The following is an 18,265-nucleotide window of genomic DNA, read 5'->3' on the forward strand; positions in this document are numbered from 1 at the left end:
CTTCAGCTTTTCCAAGGTTACAGTTGTTGGGGGTTACAGTATTCTGGCTACAGCAGCGTGACTACAGTAATGTTGCTACACAAGCATTGCTACACCAGCATTGCTACAGTAATATTGCTACAGTAGTGTGGTTGTAATGGTAGTGTGGCTACAGTAATGTTACTACGGTAGTATGGCTAAAAGTACTATGGCTAGAGTAAAGTTGCTACAGTAGTGTGGCTACAGTAGTGTGATTACGGCAGTGTGGCTAGAGTAATGTTACTACAGTAGTGTGGCTGCATTAAAGTAGCTACAGTAATGTTACTACTGTAGTGTGGCTACAGTAATGTTACTGCAGTAGTGTGGCAACAGCTATGGCTTCCTTCGCTGGCGACATTGTATTTGTCAGTTCTCCACACCTGGGCCGGATGCACATCCGCCTGTGTTTTCTGTGAAAAGATCATGAGATTGTGCTATTTAGTACATACTGAGGCGGCTTTCAAACTTTGAGAGGGTTATTGAAGACCTGAATTACAAGTATAGTTAAAGTGGAAGTGTTGTGCATGTCTGTGGGTTAAAGCCCTTGTGTGTGATTTCTTGGTGATTACTTATATATCTAATGCGAGAATAATCATGTGGTTTAGTTAGACGCAAAAATACACACAGGAAAAACGAAACGAAAATTCAGTAGTTCCGAATGTTTTCGTGTCTCAACTTATTTTCAATGAATGCTGCGTTACTGTGTTCCTTGAAAATGTGTTGGAACACGAAAGCGTTTGGCATTTTCGTGTTATTTTTCCTATTTGGATACTTTATATTATATATATATGTATATATATATATATATATATATATATATATATATATATATATATATATATATATATATATATATATATGTCTTACCTAGTAGCCAGAACGCACTTCTCAGCCTACTAAGCAAGGCCCGATTTGCCTAATAAGCCAAGTTTTCATGAATTAATTGTTTTTCGAGTACCTAACCTACCTAACCTAACCTAACTTAACTTTTTCTGCCACCTAACCTAACCTAACCTATTAAGATAGGTTAGGTTAGGTTAGGTAGGGTTGGTTAGGTTCGGTCATATATCTACGTTAATTTTAGCTCCAATAAAAAAAATTGGCCTCATACATAATGAAATGGGTAGCTTTATCATTTCATAAGAAAAAAATAGAGAAAATATATTAATTCAGGAAAACTTGGCTTATTATGCAAATCGGGCCTTGCATAGTAGGCTGAGAAGTGCGTTCTGGCTACTAGGTACGACATATATATATATATATATATATATATATATATATATATATATATATATATATATATATATATATATATATATATATATATATATTAAATAAAAAAAGGGTACCATCTCTGGTGCAAGTGTAGGGACCCATAGCCTCGGAGAAGAAAATAAAGAGTACTCAGAGAAGACCTTGTGGATACTAACTGAACTCTTAAATATTTTCTTCTCCTACCACCCCTATTCTTTTGGTATGTGTGTATATATATCTAACTTTATTTGAAAATGTCATTACACAAATAAAAGTTATAACAACCCCCCCCCGACACCCACACCACCAACCGCACTAACTAGAGCGGCACCCATCACCGCGGCCGTCCTCTTACACGGGGTATCATCCACAACCGAGACATCCTCACGCTCGGGCAAGGGAGGAAAATCCGCTTCATGAAACACATTTACCCGATCATACAACCGAGTGTCGCAGGCAGCAGCCAAATGTCCAACGTGGCCACATTTAAAACACGTCCGAGTGTGCCCACGGTAGGAGAAGCAGACCGTAAAGCTAGCAAGCGCGAGAGAAGACGGCACATTCCCATGAAGAACCATCTTAGCTGTTCTGTAACCATTACCGAGTCCCTTGACGTCCCCGGTTGTGTATCTCCAGGCACGAATAGAGTCCACACGCCCATATACCTGGCAAGTGCCCGACGGAGAAGATCCTCAGACATTTCAAACGGCGCATTCTTAATAGACCCGTATGTGTACTCCACACTCAAATTCGTCACAGTCACAGAGCCAAGACCGTTGCTCAGCCCCACCACCTTGTCCTCAAACTGGTCGAGAAACCTCCGGAACAAGCCACTCTCGGTGAACTTCAGAACTACTCTGTCGTCACGAACAACCTATAGACCGACGAGATCTTCCACTTTCACACCCATAACTGCAAACAGTGTTGCTGACGACGCCAATATCCACCTGACAGGTAAATGTCAGCCCAGCTGAGTACTTCCTCCTTAGTGGCGGCACGCAAGTCCCCATACTGAGACTGGAAAACAGTCACCCCGCAGTGGCAAACAACCACCCGTCAAGGCAACCAACAATCGCCCAATGTAAACACCTCACAATAGTGTACTGACCGAACAACAAGCATACGCCAGTCCTGAACAAGTTTCAGGACTAAGGTAAACTTTCAGTGTACATACGCCGAGGAGTGCAGTTTACCTCTCAGAATACTCATCCAGTTGCAAAGCTGGTGGTACTTGGCTACAGTAGTGTTGTTACAGTATACTACAGAACTGTGATTTCAGTAGAGTGGCTATAGAAGTGACGACAGTAGAGTGGCTACAGTAGTGTAGCGACAGTTGTGTGATTACAGTGCTGTGGCTTCTTTCATCTGTGACCTTAATTTTTGTAGACATTCGTACCTTTAGACAGGATACACATCCGCCCATGGCTGGGAAAAACGTATGAGAATTTGTTCTTTAGTACATGCTGAGGCGGCTACGAAACTGTTAAGGCGCTATTGGAAGATCTGAATTACGTGTATAGTTCAAGTGGGAGTGTTGTGCATGTGCGGTTTAAGATGTTTGTGCGTGATTATACTGCATCACGCAGCTGTGAAGTGTGTGCAAAGATGCTGTTGTGGCTCATTATAGTCGCGATATTGGCGCAGAGCAGCAGCGAGAAGTCGGCCGGTGTGTTTGCCTCGCCTGCCCTCAAGACCCAGTCACTCCATATCTCTAGGTTACAGCTCCTCACCTCCAGGTCCCTCACAAACACCTCACTTACCACTGCTGTCCCTCTGCTTGCAACACAAGCCCAGCTGATCAATATTATGAATAACGCTTCCTCCCGTGTGACAGAACCTTCAGCCCTCACAAGCAGCAACGGGACACCAATGGTTCAAGACGGGTCCTCGCGCTGGGACGCCAACACCACACAGATGAACCGCAAAAGCAAAAGCTGGAAGCAAGAGATCCGTCGCCAGAGGAGAAAGAGAGATGAATGTGACTCAGTTATGGTCATGAATTCAGTGGATTACAGAATCATTGGTACATTTACTGAACAGACTGTCACCTTGTTCTTCGTTCTTAATCAAGAGTTCATCTTCGTCAATGTGACATTGACATTAGGTATAGTTCTTCCGTTTCAAGTGAAGTTCACATTTACTGAAAAAAATTTATGCAATCTCTCTCATTTGCATGAGTTAAAAGTAGAGGCATTTGAGCAATACAATGAGGCGTTCAATCAGAATGAATGGGGAGTGAAGTTGTCAGTTGACAGATGTTACAATAATACTATCATTACGAAATATTTTTCAAGAATAAACAAATTTAAGCACATTGAAGTATCAGCTAAGGGATCTTTCAAATGGACGAGTAACGGCCCTGAGTGCCTCTACCCGCCCCACAACGCTGCCACTCAACACCTTACTGATGGAGACGACCCCGAAATCTCCCCATCCAGTCCACGGGATGACTTCGAGGTCACCGGCCAGGGTGTCACCGGCCAGGGTGTCACCGGCCAGGGTGTCACCGGCCAGGATGACACTGGCCAGGGTGTCACCTTGGCCCGTGACACCACCTCCCGTCCGTCAACCCACTCATATGGTTTACTTCCAAGTCGCAACAAGAGGATACAAGTCGCTGTAATCCTCCTCTTGGTGGTCGTAGCCTTCTCCGTCGTCGCAGCTGTGTTCATTATAATACTGTGAGTATATATATATATATATATATATATATATATATATATATATATATATATATATATATATATATATATATATATACGAGAGAGAGAGAGAGAGAGAGAGAGAGAGAGATACATATATATATATAAATATATATATATATATATATATATATATATATATATATATATATATATATATATTAGTATATTTTGGTAGCAGTCTTTCCTGTAGACATATTTTATTAAATATGACCGAAAAAGTAAGATTAATAATTCTAACACGAATTTTCTCAATCTTTCGTACATTATGCTTCACTGTTGGAGGTAAATCAAAAATCACTTCTCCAAAATTCATTTTTTTTTTTTTTTTTTTATTTCTAGTCTGACGCGACACGGGCGCGTTTCGTAAAACTTATTACATTTTCAAAGACTTCACAAATACACAACTGATTAGAACTTGCGTTTCCCTGATTTTATATCTACATTTGAGTGAGGTGGGAAGGGTGATGTGGCATTACATTTGAGTAAGGTGGGAAGGATGATGTGGCATTAGAGGATATTAATAGGGTATTAAAAGTATCAACACAAGACAGAACACGAAACAATGGATATTGAATAGAAGTGTTTGTAGAAAGCCTATTGGTCCATATTTCTTGATGCTTCTATATTGGAGCGGAGTCTTGAGGTGGGTAGAATATAGTTGTGCAATAATTGGCTGTTGATTGCTGGTGTTGACTTCTTGATGTGTAGTGCCTCGCAAACGTCGAGCCGCCTGCTATCGCTGTATCTATCGATGATTTCTGTGTTGTTTACTAGGATTTCTAGTAATCCTAAAATCCTAGTAAATCCTAGTAATTCTAGAAATCCTAGTAAACAACACAGAAATCATCGATAGATACAGCGATAGCAGGCGGCTCGACGTTTGCGAGGCACTACACATCAAGAAGTCAACACCAGCAATCAACAGCCAATTATTGCACAACTATATTCTACCCACCTCAAGACTCCGCTCCAATATAGAAGCATCAAGAAATATGGACCAATAGGCTTTCTACAAACACTTCTATTCAATATCCATTGTTTCGTGTTCTGTCTTGTGTTGATACTTTTAATACCCTATTAATATCCTCTAATGCCACATCATCCTTCCCACCTTACTCAAATGTAATGCCACATCACCCTTCCCACCTCACTCAAATGTAGATATAAAATCAGGGAAACGCAAGTTCTAATCAGTTGTGTATTTGTGAAGTCTTTGAAAATGTAATAAGTTTTACGAAACGCGCCCGTGTCGCGTCAGACTAGAAATAAAAAAATGAATTTTGGAGAAGTGATTTTTGATTTACTTCCAACAGTGAAGCATAATGTACGAAAGATTGAGAAAATTCGTGTTAGAATTATTAATCTTACTTTTTCGGTCATATTTAATAAAATATATATATATATATATATATATATATATATATATATATATATATATATATATATATATATATGTATATATATATATATATATATATATAGGGTTCCTGCCCGCCATCTGAGGAGCTGGAGGAACTCGACAACCTATGATAACCATCTTTGTAACCCATATGTAACTCCTTTTTTGTAACAAAGTTCAAATAAAGTAAATATATATGTGTACATACAAAAGAATGGGGGTGGTAGGAGAAGATAATATTAGTGTTCAGTGAGAAACCACAAGATCTCCTCTGAATACTTTTTATTTTCTTCTCTGAGGCTATGGGTCCCCACATTGGCACCAGAGGTGGTACCCTCACAAACTATATATATATATATATATATATATATATATATATATATATATATATATATATATATATATATATATATATATATATATATATATATATATATATATATATATTTGTTGGTTAGAAGTTGAAGAGTTGTGGACCTCTGATGTTAACACCCAAATTACACTCTACTAACTTCCGGAACTCGACGGGACATACAACATACTCTATCAGCCATCATTCAAACAGGTGATTGACAAGATACAATGGACCTATAGGGAGGTGCTTCACCCTCACCTCATCCTCGTGTATATATCATACAGGACAAAAAATTGTGATCATTCGAACTCTGCCTTTAACTATGTTAACAAGAGCTAACGAAAATATTTATGTGTCAAGCCAAATAAAACTGTACAAATGAGCTTTGGAGAGTTCATTTTTAAGCTTCCTTCTCAAGTGAAGAAAAATGTATGAAAAATAGAGAAGATTTGCGCTAGAATCATTGATTTTTTCCTTTATATCACATTCAATAATATATGCCTATAGGAAAGACTGCTACCAAAATATACTGTAGTGAATATATGCACTGTATATATACAGTATGATACTGTAGCGTGGCATATTTCGCTAGTAATGGCGATTTTCTTAGACATCCGCACATTGGCAGGATGCACATCCGCCCATGTTTTCTGAGAAGAGCTCATAAGATTATGCTTAGTACATACTGAGGCGGCTATCACACTGTGAAGGCGCGACTGGAAGACCCAAATTGCGTGCATAGTTCAAGTGGGAGTGTTGTGCATGCGTAGTTTAAGATGTTTGTGCGTGATTATGCTGCATCACGCAGCTGTGAAGTGCGTGCAATTATGCTGTTGTGGCTCATTATAGTCGCGATATTGGCGCAGAGCAGCAGCGAAAAGTCGGCCGGTGTGTTGGCCTCGCCTGCCCTCAAGACCCAGTCACTCCATATCTCCAGGTTACAGCGCCTCACCTCCAGGTCCCTCACAAACACCTCACTCACCACTGCTGTCCCTCTGCTTGCAACAAAAGCCCAGCTGATCAATATTATGAATAACGCTTCCTCCCGTGTGATACAACTCTCGGCCCTCACAAGCAGCAACGGGACACCGATGGCTCAAGACGGGTCCTCGCGCTGGGACGCCAACACCACACAACTGAACAGTGAAAACAAAAGCTGGAAGCAAGAGATCCGTCACCAAAGGAGAAAGAGAGATAAATGTGACTCAGTTAAGGTCGTGAATTCAGTGAATTGGAGAATCATTGGTACATTTACTAAGCGGACTGCCTCCTTGTACTTCGTTCTTAATGAACAGTTCATCTCCGTCAATGTGACACTGACATTAGGTATACCTTTTCTGTCTCAGGTGAAGATCACATTTACTGAAAAAAGGTTATGCAATCTCTCTCATTTGCATGAGTTAAAAGTAGAGGCATTTGTGCAACATAATGGAAGATTCATCCTTGATAAATGGGGAGTGAAGTTGTCAGTTGACAGATGTTACAATAAAACCATCATTACGAAATATTGGTCGAGAACAAACAAATTTAAGCACATTGAAGTATCAGCTAAAGGATCTTCCAAATGGACGAGGAAGAGCCCTGAATGCCTCTACCCGCCCCACAACGCTGCCACTCAACACCTTACTGATGGAGACGACCCTGAAATCTCCCCATCCAGTCCATGGGATGACTTCGAAGTCACCGGCCAGGGTGTCACCGGCCAGGGTGTCACCGGCCAGGGTGTCACCGGCCAGGGTGTCAAAGACCAGGGTGACACCGGCCAGGGTGACACCTTGGCCCGTGACACCACCTCCCGTCCGTCAACCCACTCATATGGTTTACTTCCTAGTCGCAACCAGAGGATACAAGTCGTTGTAATCCTCCTCTTGGTGGTCGAAACCTTCTCCGTCGTCGCAGCTGTGTTCATTATAATACTGTGAGTGGCGGGATGGACACGTACTTCTAATTCAGTTTTCTTGTTGTAATCTTCAAGCGAAGATCCGACATAGTTGCACGCATTATATATGATTGATTGATTAATGAATATTAAGCCACCCAAGAGGTGGCACGGGCAGGAGTAGCCCGTAGGTATATATGAGTCTGGGTGGGAATATATATATATATATATACATACATATATATATATATATATATATATATATATATATATATATATATATATATGGTGACACAAGATCACAAGGTGACATATATATATATATATATATATATATATATATATATATATATATATATATATATATATATATATATATATATATATATATATATATATATATATATATATATATATATATATATATATCGTACCTAGTAGCCAGAACGCACTTCTCAGCCTACTATGCAAGGACCGATTTGCCTAATAAGCTAAGTTTTCATGAATTAAAGTTTTTTCGACTACCTAACCTACCTAACCTAACCTAACCTAACCTTTTCGGCTACCTAACCTAACCTAACCTATAAAGATAGGTTAGATTAGGTTAGGTAGGGTTGGTTAGGTTTGGTCATATATCTACGTTAATTTTAACTCCAATAAAAAAAATTGACCTCATACATAATGAAATGGGTAGCTTTATCATTTCATAAGAAAAAAATTAGAGAAAATATATTAATTCAGGAAAACTTGGCTTATTAGGCAAATCAGGCCTTGCATAGTAGGCTGAGAAGTGCGTTCTGGCTACTAGGTACGACATATATATATATATATATATATGTCGTACCTAGTAGCCAGAACTCACTTCTCAGCCTACTATGCAAGGCCCGATTTGCCTAATAAGCCAAGTTTTCATGAATTAATGTTTTTTCGTCTACCTAACCTACCTAACCTAACCTAACCTAGCTTTTTTTGGCTACCTAACCTAACCTTATCTATATATATAGGTTAGGTTAGGTTAGGTAGGGTTGGTTAGGTTCGGTCATATATCTACGTTAATTTTAACTCCAATAAAAAAAATTGACCTCATACATAGTGAAAAGGGTAGCTTTATCATTTCATAAGAAAAAAATTATAGTAAATATATTAATTCAGGAAAACTTGGCTTATTAGGCAAATCGGGCCTTGAATAGTAGGCTGAGAAGTGAGTTCTGGCTATTAGGTACGACATATATATATATATATATATATATATATATATATATATATATATATATATATGTCGTACCTAGTAGCCAGAACTCACTTCTCAGCCTACTAAGCAAGGCCCGATTTGCCCAATAAGTCTAGTTTTCATGAATTAATGTTTTTTCGACTACCTAACCTACCTAACCTAACCTAACCTAACGTTTTCGGCTACCTAACCTAACCTAACCTATAAAAATAGGTTAGGTTAGGTTAGGTAGGGCTGGTTAGGTTCGGTCATATATATACGTTAATTTTAACTCCAATAAAAAAAAATTGACCTCATACATAATGAAATGGGTAGCTTTATCATTTCATAAGAAAAAAATTAGAGAAAATATATTAATTCAGTAAAACTTGGCTTATTAGGCAAATCGGGCCTTGCATAGTAGGCTGAGAAGTGAGTTCTGGCTATTAGGTACGACATATATATATATATATGTCACAAGGTGAGAGACATCGCTATATATATATATATATGGTGACACAAGGTGACATATATATATATATATATATATATATTTGTTAGCTAAAAATTTAAGAGTCGTGGACCTCTGATATTAACACCCAGTTACACTCTACCAACTTCCGGAACACGACGGGACATACAACATACTCTATCAGCCATCATGCAAACAGGTGATTTACAAGATACAATTGACCTATAGGGAGGTGCTTCACCCTCACCTCATCCTCGTGTATATATCATACAGGAAAAAAAATTATGATCATTCGAACTCTGCCTTTAACTATGTTAACAAAAGTTAACGAAAATATTTTTGCATCAAGCCAAATAAAACTGTACAAATGAAGTTTGGAGAGTTCATTTTTAGGCTTCCTTCTCAAGTGAATAAAAATATATGAAAAATAGAGAAGATTTGCGCTAGAATCATTGATTTTTCCCTTTATGTCACATTAAATAATATATGCCTATAGGAAAGACTGCTACCAAAATATACTGTAGTGAATATATGCACTGTATATATACAGTATGATACTGTTGCGTGGCATATTTCGCTAGTAATGGCGATTTTCTTAGACATCCGCACATTGGCAGGATGCACATCCGCCCGTGTTTTCTGAGAAGAGCTCATAAGATTATGCTTAGTACATACTGAGGCGGCTATCACACTGTGAAGGCGCGACTGGAAGACCCAAATTGCGTGCATAGTTCAAGTGGGAGTGTTGTGCATGCGTAGTTTAAGATGTTTGTGCGTGATTATGCTGCATCACGCAGCTGTGAAGTGCGTGCAATTATGCTGTTGTGGCTCATTATAGTCGCGATATTGGCGCAGAGCAGCAGCGAAAAGTCGGCCGGTGTGTTGGCCTCGCCTGCCCTCAAGACCCAGTCACTCCATATCTCCAGGTTACAGCGCCTCACCTCCAGGTCCCTCACAAACACCTCACTCACCACTGCTGTCCCTCTGCTTGCAACAAAAGCCCAGCTGATCAATATTATGAATAACGCTTCCTCCCGTGTGATACAACTCTCGGCCCTCACAAGCAGCAACGGGACACCGATGGCTCAAGACGGGTCCTCGCGCTGGGACGCCAACACCACACAACTGAACAGTGAAAACAAAAGCTGGAAGCAAGAGATCCGTCACCAAAGGAGAAAGAGAGATAAATGTGACTCAGTTAAGGTCGTGAATTCAGTGAATTGGAGAATCATTGGTACATTTACTGAGCGGACTGCCTCCTTGTACTTCGTTCTTAATGAACAGTCCATCTCCGTCAATGTGACACTGAGATTAAGAGTACTTCTTCTGTCTCAGGTGAATTTCATATTTACTGAAAAAAGGTTATGCAATCTCTCTCATTTGCATGAGTTAAAAGTAGAGGCATTTGTGCAACATAATGGAAGGTTCACCCGTAATAAATGGGGATTGAAGTTGTCAGTTGACAGATGTTACAATAAAACCATCATTACGAAAAAATGGTCGAGAATAAACAAATTTAAGCACATTGAAGTATCAGCTAAAGGATCTTCCAAATGGACGAGGAAGAGCCCTGAGTGCCTCTACCCGCCTCGCACCGCTGCCACTCAAAACCCTACTGATGGAGACGACCCCGAAGCCTCCCCATCCAGCTCCTCCTTGGCCGGTGCCACCACCACCACCACCACCACCACCCATCCGTCAACCAACTCTTCCGAGTTACAACCGAATGACACCCGCTGCTCTGTCACCTGGAACACCACCACACTTCCCTCCAACTGTTGCCAACCAAGTGATGCCCAGAGCACACATCTTAAGGTAGTCGTCATCTCGGTGACAGTATCCCTCGTCGCTCTCATCTCTGGGATCCTCATATGGATGCGAAAGCAAATATGCAAACGTACGTTAAATATATATATTGTTTATAAATTGTTTCCTATTGAACCACTGTACTATCTGAATAATAAAAAAATGATAGACGTGGAACCATTGGATTGTTTTACTCGAAAGATAGACATACATATATATATATATATATATATATATATATATATATATATATATATATATATATATATATATATATATATATATATATGTATGTATATATATATGTATGTATATATATATATATATATATATATATATATATATATATATATATATATATATATATATATATATATGTATGTATATATATATGTATGTATATATATATATATAACTGAAAACTCACACCCCAGAAGTGACTCGAACCCTGTTCGAGTCACTTCTCGATTTGGTTCGAGTCACTTCTGGGGTGTGTGTTTTCAGTTGCATATCGTCCTGGGGACCATTCAGGCTTGTTCGCATATATATATATATATATATATATATATATATATATATATATATATATATATATATATATATATATATATATATATATATATATATATATTTATATATATGTTTATATTGGTGTATACTGGCAGCAGGTTTTCTTTCAAACATGTTTCATTGAATATGACCGCATATTCTGTATTTATTATTTTCTGGTTTAGGGCTTCTATCCCTCTAACTATTTTCTTAGCATCAGGGCTTAATTGAAATAGGAGTTCTCCAAAACTCATTTTCGTACTTTTAAGGTGAAGAAAAGAAGTGATTTACTATAGAGTGTATTACACTTATTTGTATAATTTGCACGACGTTTCGAACCTCCATGGTTCATTCTCAAGTGAACAGATCTTACAATACTAGTTGATTTTATACCCGCATTAGGTCAGGTGATAATACAATGAAGGTGAAAACATGGGGGGATACATAAGGGATAAACATAGGGGCTGCAGAAGGCTTATTGGCCCATACGAGGCATCTCCTATCTAAACACAAAGATTAATCTTTGTGTTTAGATAGGAGATGCCTCGTATGGGCCAATAAGCCTTCTGCAGCCCCTATGTTTATCCCTTATGTATCCCCCCATGTTTTCACCTTCATTGTATTATCACCTGACCTAATGCGGGTATAAAATCAACTAGTATTGTAAGATCTGTTCACTTGAGAATGAACCATGGAGGTTTGAAACGTCGTGCAAATTATACAAATAAGTGTAATACACTCTATAGTAAATCACTTCTTTTCTTCACCTTAAAAGTACGAAAATGAGTTTTGGAGAACTCCTATTTCAATTAAGCCCTGATGCTAAGAAAATAGTTAGAGGGATAGAAGCCCTAAACCAGAAAATAATAAATACAGAATATGCGGTCATATTCAATGAAACATATATATATGTATGTATATATATATATATATATATATATATATATATATATATATATATATATATATATATATATATATATATATATACATACATATATATATATATAAACATATATATATATATATATATATATATATATATATATATATATATATATATATATATATATATATATATATTAAGGTTTGTGGGGTAAAGTATGACATCAGTTTACCTGACGATGGTCCGTTTGACGTCCTGTCTGAAAATTATTTACATATCATCCTCATTTTACAACACTGGTGATAAATTTTTATAGAAAAATTGATAAAAAAAATTCGATGATTCTGCTACTAATAATACAATTTATAATTATTATAGAATTAATTAGTCAAACAATATTAGTGAATAATAAATTGAATTAAGAGTAGGTGAACCATTTATTTGTTTTACATATAACAGAAATAATTAGTAATTTAATACTACGTAAAGTAATGTATACAGCAATTCATAATTCATAAAACACTTTGTTTACACGTATACACCAGGAAGTGTATACATCCCGCTTCTCGGTGTATTTATGCCAAGAGTCACTTTACTTTACTTTACTTTACTTTACTTTACTTTACTTTAGCCAACCCTGAAGGTTGGCTGAAGTAAACTCTTCTTCAACTCTTTACTTCAAGTCAACCCTGAAGGTAAATTTTTACCTCCAGGGTGATGTGATATATACTGATTGGCCAGGAAGCTCCTGTGGTGAAGCTTGTCCTCCAGGGGATGAAAGGTGAAGTTTTACCTCCAAGGGATGAAAGGTGAAGTTTTTCCTCCAGGGGATGAAAGGTGAAGTTTTTCCTCCAGGGGATGAAAGGTGAAGTTTTACCTCCAGGGGATGAAAGGTGAAGTTTTACCTCCAGGGGATGAAAGGCCCTAATGAACAAATCCACAAGGGCCGTGACGAGGATTCGAACCTGCGTCCGGGAGCATCCCAGACACTGCCTTAATCGACTGAGCTACGACAGGGTTAAAAGGGTTAAAACCGAAGTTCTACTGAACTTACTGGATCCCGTAGCCTCGCCCCAAGCACAACACCGTATCCAACACCTTGGGTCATTCTTGAAAATGTGTCTTATATTAAGATTCCCTTCTTTTCGTGGATTCTGTACCTTCAGCGAACAATACTCGAGAGAGAGATGTAAGTGCTTTTGGGAATTTGAATTCGGGAGCTGTAAGTTTTCTGAAAAAAAAAATGCCTTGTTTCTGAGGACATATTCTTGTCTGTGATACTATGTTAGAAGTGATCATTATTTTCCCGCACAGTTATTTCTGTCTGTTCCTTTATTTCTGTCTTAGGGAGATGAACATATGCTTTTCATAGCATATGTTATTATGTTCTTTAGTTCTATACGAATGAAAGGCGAGCGTTCAATGTAAATTTTAAATCACATTTTATTCTTGTTGTAATGCCGGCGTTGATAAACACGCTTTGATTCCTAGAATAAGTTTCTTCCCTAGGTTACCTTGCGATTATTTCGGGACTCAACGTCCCATCGGCCCGGTCCCCGACCAGACTTTCTGAAAGACATAAGTGAAAGACATAGCCCGCCCCCCACCCTCCTTCAATAGTTTCACGTTAGAATCAATCGCTTTGAAATGTACGGTAGAGCGACGGGCTCGCTTCTTGCAGGTCGGCGTTCCATTCCCGACCGTCCGCCAAGAGGTTGGGCACCATTCCTTTCCTCCAACCCAAAACCTCAAATTCCTTCCAAGTATTCAGCACTTTCTCCAGATAATAACCTTACATCCAGGTTAAGAAACGTTCAGAACATTTGCTTGGCATGTTGTCGTGCGATTATGAATCGTCTTTTTAGGTAGTCAGCGTGGACAGTTGACAGCACAGATAGACAGCACTTATGTATCTGATAGCTTATTCTTAATTACAGGCGGCGACGAACCTGGACCCCCAGAAGAGCCGATTTATGAAGAAGTGGACCTCACGGAGGTATACAAGCATCAAGGAACGCGTAAGGACAGCGAGAACAGTATTTACGGGTTCGTTGTACAGCGCGACTGTGTCTAAGGCGCCACACACTATTCACACAACAAGCAAAATCAGTGTTTTCGTGGATTTTAATGCATTGGAAATCTACTCTCCTTTCTCTCTCTCTCTCTCTCTCTCTCTCTCTCTCTCTCTCTCTCTCTCTCTCTCTCTCTCTCTCTCTCTCTCTCTCTCTCTCTCTCTCTCTCTCTCTCTCTCTCTCTCTCTCTCTCTCTCTCTCCCTCTCTCTCTCTCTCTCTCTCTCTCTCTCTCTCTCTCTCTCTCTCTCTCTCTCTCTCTCTCTTTCCTAGCTCTTACTCCGTCTTTAAATACCTCCTAAATATATTAATATTACCTTTCTCTTTCCTTTTTTATAATTTCCTGGGCACTCACACTAAACCACTAAATTACGAGCATAAAAGTTTTGAAGATATATACTTTTACTATCAATTAAAGTCTTATGTTTAATTCCATCAGAGAATACAACTGAATGATTCAGACATTTTGAGTGTAAACATTTAATATTTAATTTAAATGTTTTTATATTAATATGTTTATTACTAGAAAGGAATGTATCCATTACAAATACATAAACTTGGAACAGAAAAGTTAATAAAGTTCAAAATATATTCCAATAAACTAACATTGGTCGAAAACTGTCAAGGAAAAATATATCTGATATCCAGGTCCTATATTCCCAAAGCTCTGGATAGACACAAAACAAAAATCGAAGGACATGCTGGTCTATGATTGACAACCCACACAGCAATTACGAGAAGATGGGATGAGATGGTTTCGTTCCCTTGTCGAGTGTAAACACATTGCAACTTCCTGGGAGTTGAATCCCTGGAAATAGAGATAGAAGCAACCTGTTCTCGCACTTTCTTACAGTCAATATTGACTTATTAAATACGTGCATATGTGACATACTAAACATACTAGTTTACCTTGAAAAGCTTCATAGAAAACACCGACCTTACCTAACCTTCTTAGTATGTTAAGATAAGCATCTTATTGCTTCATAATTACAATTATTACTTAACCTATACCTATAATAGGTTATACCTATAATAGGTATACTTTTAATTAGATATATTAACCTATACCTATAATAGGTTATACCTATAATAGGTTAAGTAATAATTGTAATTTTGAAGCAATAAGATGCTTATCTTAACATACTAAGAAGGTTAGGTAAGGTCGGTGTTTTCTATGAAGCTTTTCAAGGTAAACTAGTATGTTTAGTATGTCACATATGCACGTATTTAATGAGTCAATATTGACTGTAACAAAGTGCGAGAACGGGTTAGACTGTTGCACCTTTGTGGGGGATGGCTAATGATTGATTGATTGACTGATTGATGAAGATTAAGCCACTCAACAGCGAATGGCTAATGACTCAAGGTTAGATGTGTGTGGTCAGGTGAAGTGATTTGACCAAGATGTTTAACCTAAATTACGTTAATTACGTTACTTTACGGGCTATTCATGCCCGTGCCATCTTTTGGGGTGGCTTAATCTTCATCAATCAATCAATTACGTTACACGTGGTCTTTTTCCAAGACTGTTTCAGACTTTTTATTTACAGAATATATGCACTGTTGAGGATTATTATTATTCAATAATTTACATACTGATGATTGATAAAGATTAAGCCACCCAAACGGTGGCACGGGCATGAATAGCCCGTAATTACATACTGGTTATTTGTAGATAATTATAGGGCTTGTACTGAGGAATACAAGCCACAATTAATGATTAAGAGAGATGTAACTAAAAATATTAAACATTTTCTTATTGGTTTACAAAAATGAAATTTATAAATCAGTAATAAATTCATACTAGCATTATCCTCAATTTAATAAGACTATCAAAATCCTCTGATTAGGCAAAATTGTAATTAATTTTGTCAATAAAGATGTTAATAATAAAAATAAAGTAATAAATTCAGCTGATATGAGTATTTTTAAGTTTAAAAAGTAAATACTGAATGATGAACTTTATTTAATTTTTAGTATTGGCGGTAAAAACTGGATTGATGAGAAGCAATTATTATACCTGTAGTAATTAAGGACAATCGTTGGTTGATGAGAAAGTAATAACAAACATAATTTGGTCGTTTATGATTAAAGGAGCTTGTGAAGAGATCTTCACAAGCTCCAAGAATACAATAATTATGTTACTTTCTGATTACATTTTTTGTGTGTGGATAACCAGGCAGGCAGGAGGGTTACTCAGTAGACAAAAGAACAAAATATTGAAGTTCTTGCAGATCAGGTATAACATTTGGGGTTTACGGCTCATGCTCGGTGATGGTATGGAAAATTTGTTTACTGAGAATTATATAAAATATGTATAAATGTAATAATTTCCCCTGTAAATTAATGTAAATATAATCTCCAATTTTTTTTAAATCATTTAAATAAAAATAAGTATAACATTCAGGGGTTTTAAAGATCATGTTCTGTGATAATGAAACACTTGTTCACTGAGAATTGTAATGTAATATTGCCTTTTAAAACTTATGTATATATGATTTATATTGTATTTTCTTAAATAAAGATAAAGAGCTTTGTAGAGTGCTATAGTCATGTTTACACGAGGGTCTCCTCGTGTGGACGGTCTTCTTCTCTAGTCGTCTAGACGAAGACAGAAAACTGACAGCTTGTCAGGGGTAACACTTTCATTCTTAAGGGTATATGCTATCTAGGAATGGAGTTCGCAATGGATCCGTGTGCTAATGTTATTATTATTATTATTATTATTATTATTATTATATGTGTAATTTGGAGTAATAGAACCTCAGGCAGAAATACCGTTGGATAACAGCCTTCTGTTATGCCCGAAACGCTATGCGTGTTATAGTGGCTTTACAAGGCTTTACATCAATGCTATGTACTTTCATAAGCCCAATGTACCTTCATGTATGGATATAAATAAATAAATATATAAATAAATAAGGGTAGCAAATGCTGGAGCAAGCAGACAAGTTAAGAGTTTAAACAAATTTGTGTGTGTTATATTCTGAATATTTGCGACTGAATATCACTCCCACGTCTGTGTGTAGTGTTAGAAATATCTGTTCTGCTCTAAATTCGCATGTTGTTATCTCCTCAAGAAATCCAGATATCTTGATAGACACTGTCAATATTATACTCCCAGGGTTGCTTAAGTGGATGACAACTAACACTGTCTCATTTAACACTTACAAGACCCACTATGTTAAAGATGCGTTGAGGTCTTATGAGGTCTTCATAATTATCTGTCTTTTTTATTTATAAAGAATGTAAATACAGTTAGTTTAGTTCATTTATTATGCACCCCATACCCATCTTGTAAATACAGTTAGTCAAAATTTATGTGAGTTTTACTCAAGTCTCCGTATAAAATTCACATTTTCTCTTTTCTCACGTTTTCAATGAATCCTTTACCATAAACTCTCCTGAAATTATAATAATTTTATAATAATTCATTGTGTCGGAGGGACAGGAAGCCAGAGTGTATTCATACATGTTAGGCTTATATCGAAGCCCCCTTCCCCCAAGGTCGAACTACTGACCCAGGATGCAACCCCACAAAAAGCTAACTAACTCCTGAGTACCTATACACAGCCTCGCTCCTGTGCCAGGTAAGTCCACTACGGGCTCACCATAGCCCGTGCTACTTGGAACTTTTGTTCTGAGTAGCTGAATCTAAAACA

The 18,265-nt window shown here is 37.5% G+C and overlaps 1 protein-coding gene across 3 annotated transcripts; it reads left to right on the plus strand.

Moving 5' to 3' along the window:
* The first annotated feature begins 2,738 nt into the window (after window positions 1–2,738).
* Window positions 2,739–17,924, plus strand: LOC123763608 (uncharacterized). Of its 3 annotated transcripts, none has more exons than XM_045750855.2 (2): window positions 2,739–3,376; window positions 14,471–17,924. In XM_045750855.2, the coding sequence occupies exons 1-2, from the start codon at window positions 2,827–2,829 to the stop codon at window positions 14,605–14,607; spliced, it is 687 nt and encodes a 228-aa protein (XP_045606811.1). In that variant the 5' UTR covers window positions 2,739–2,826; the 3' UTR covers window positions 14,608–17,924. The 3 variants fall into 3 exon arrangements, with proteins under 3 accessions (XP_045606811.1, XP_045606793.1, XP_045606785.1); XM_045750837.2 differs by lacking the exon at window positions 2,739–3,376 and adding an exon at window positions 6,262–7,649; XM_045750829.2 differs by lacking the exon at window positions 2,739–3,376 and adding an exon at window positions 9,411–11,189.
* The last annotated feature ends 341 nt before the right edge of the window (window positions 17,925–18,265 follow it).

Source organism: Procambarus clarkii, chromosome 5 (assembly GCF_040958095.1).
Source record: "Procambarus clarkii isolate CNS0578487 chromosome 5, FALCON_Pclarkii_2.0, whole genome shotgun sequence".
Lineage (NCBI taxonomy): Eukaryota > Metazoa > Arthropoda > Malacostraca > Decapoda > Cambaridae > Procambarus > Procambarus clarkii.

What these genes read in the sequence shown, in the direction of transcription:
- LOC123763608 (XM_045750829.2), top strand. Translation starts at nt 10,058, where the DNA reads ATGTTTGTGCGTGATTATGCTGCATCACGCAGCTGTGAAGTGCGTGCA. An exon ending in GCGAAAGCAAATATGCAAAC is followed by an intron (nt 11,190 to 14,470) that starts GTACGTTAAATA and finishes TCTTAATTACAG; the next exon opens with GCGGCGACGAACCTGGACCC.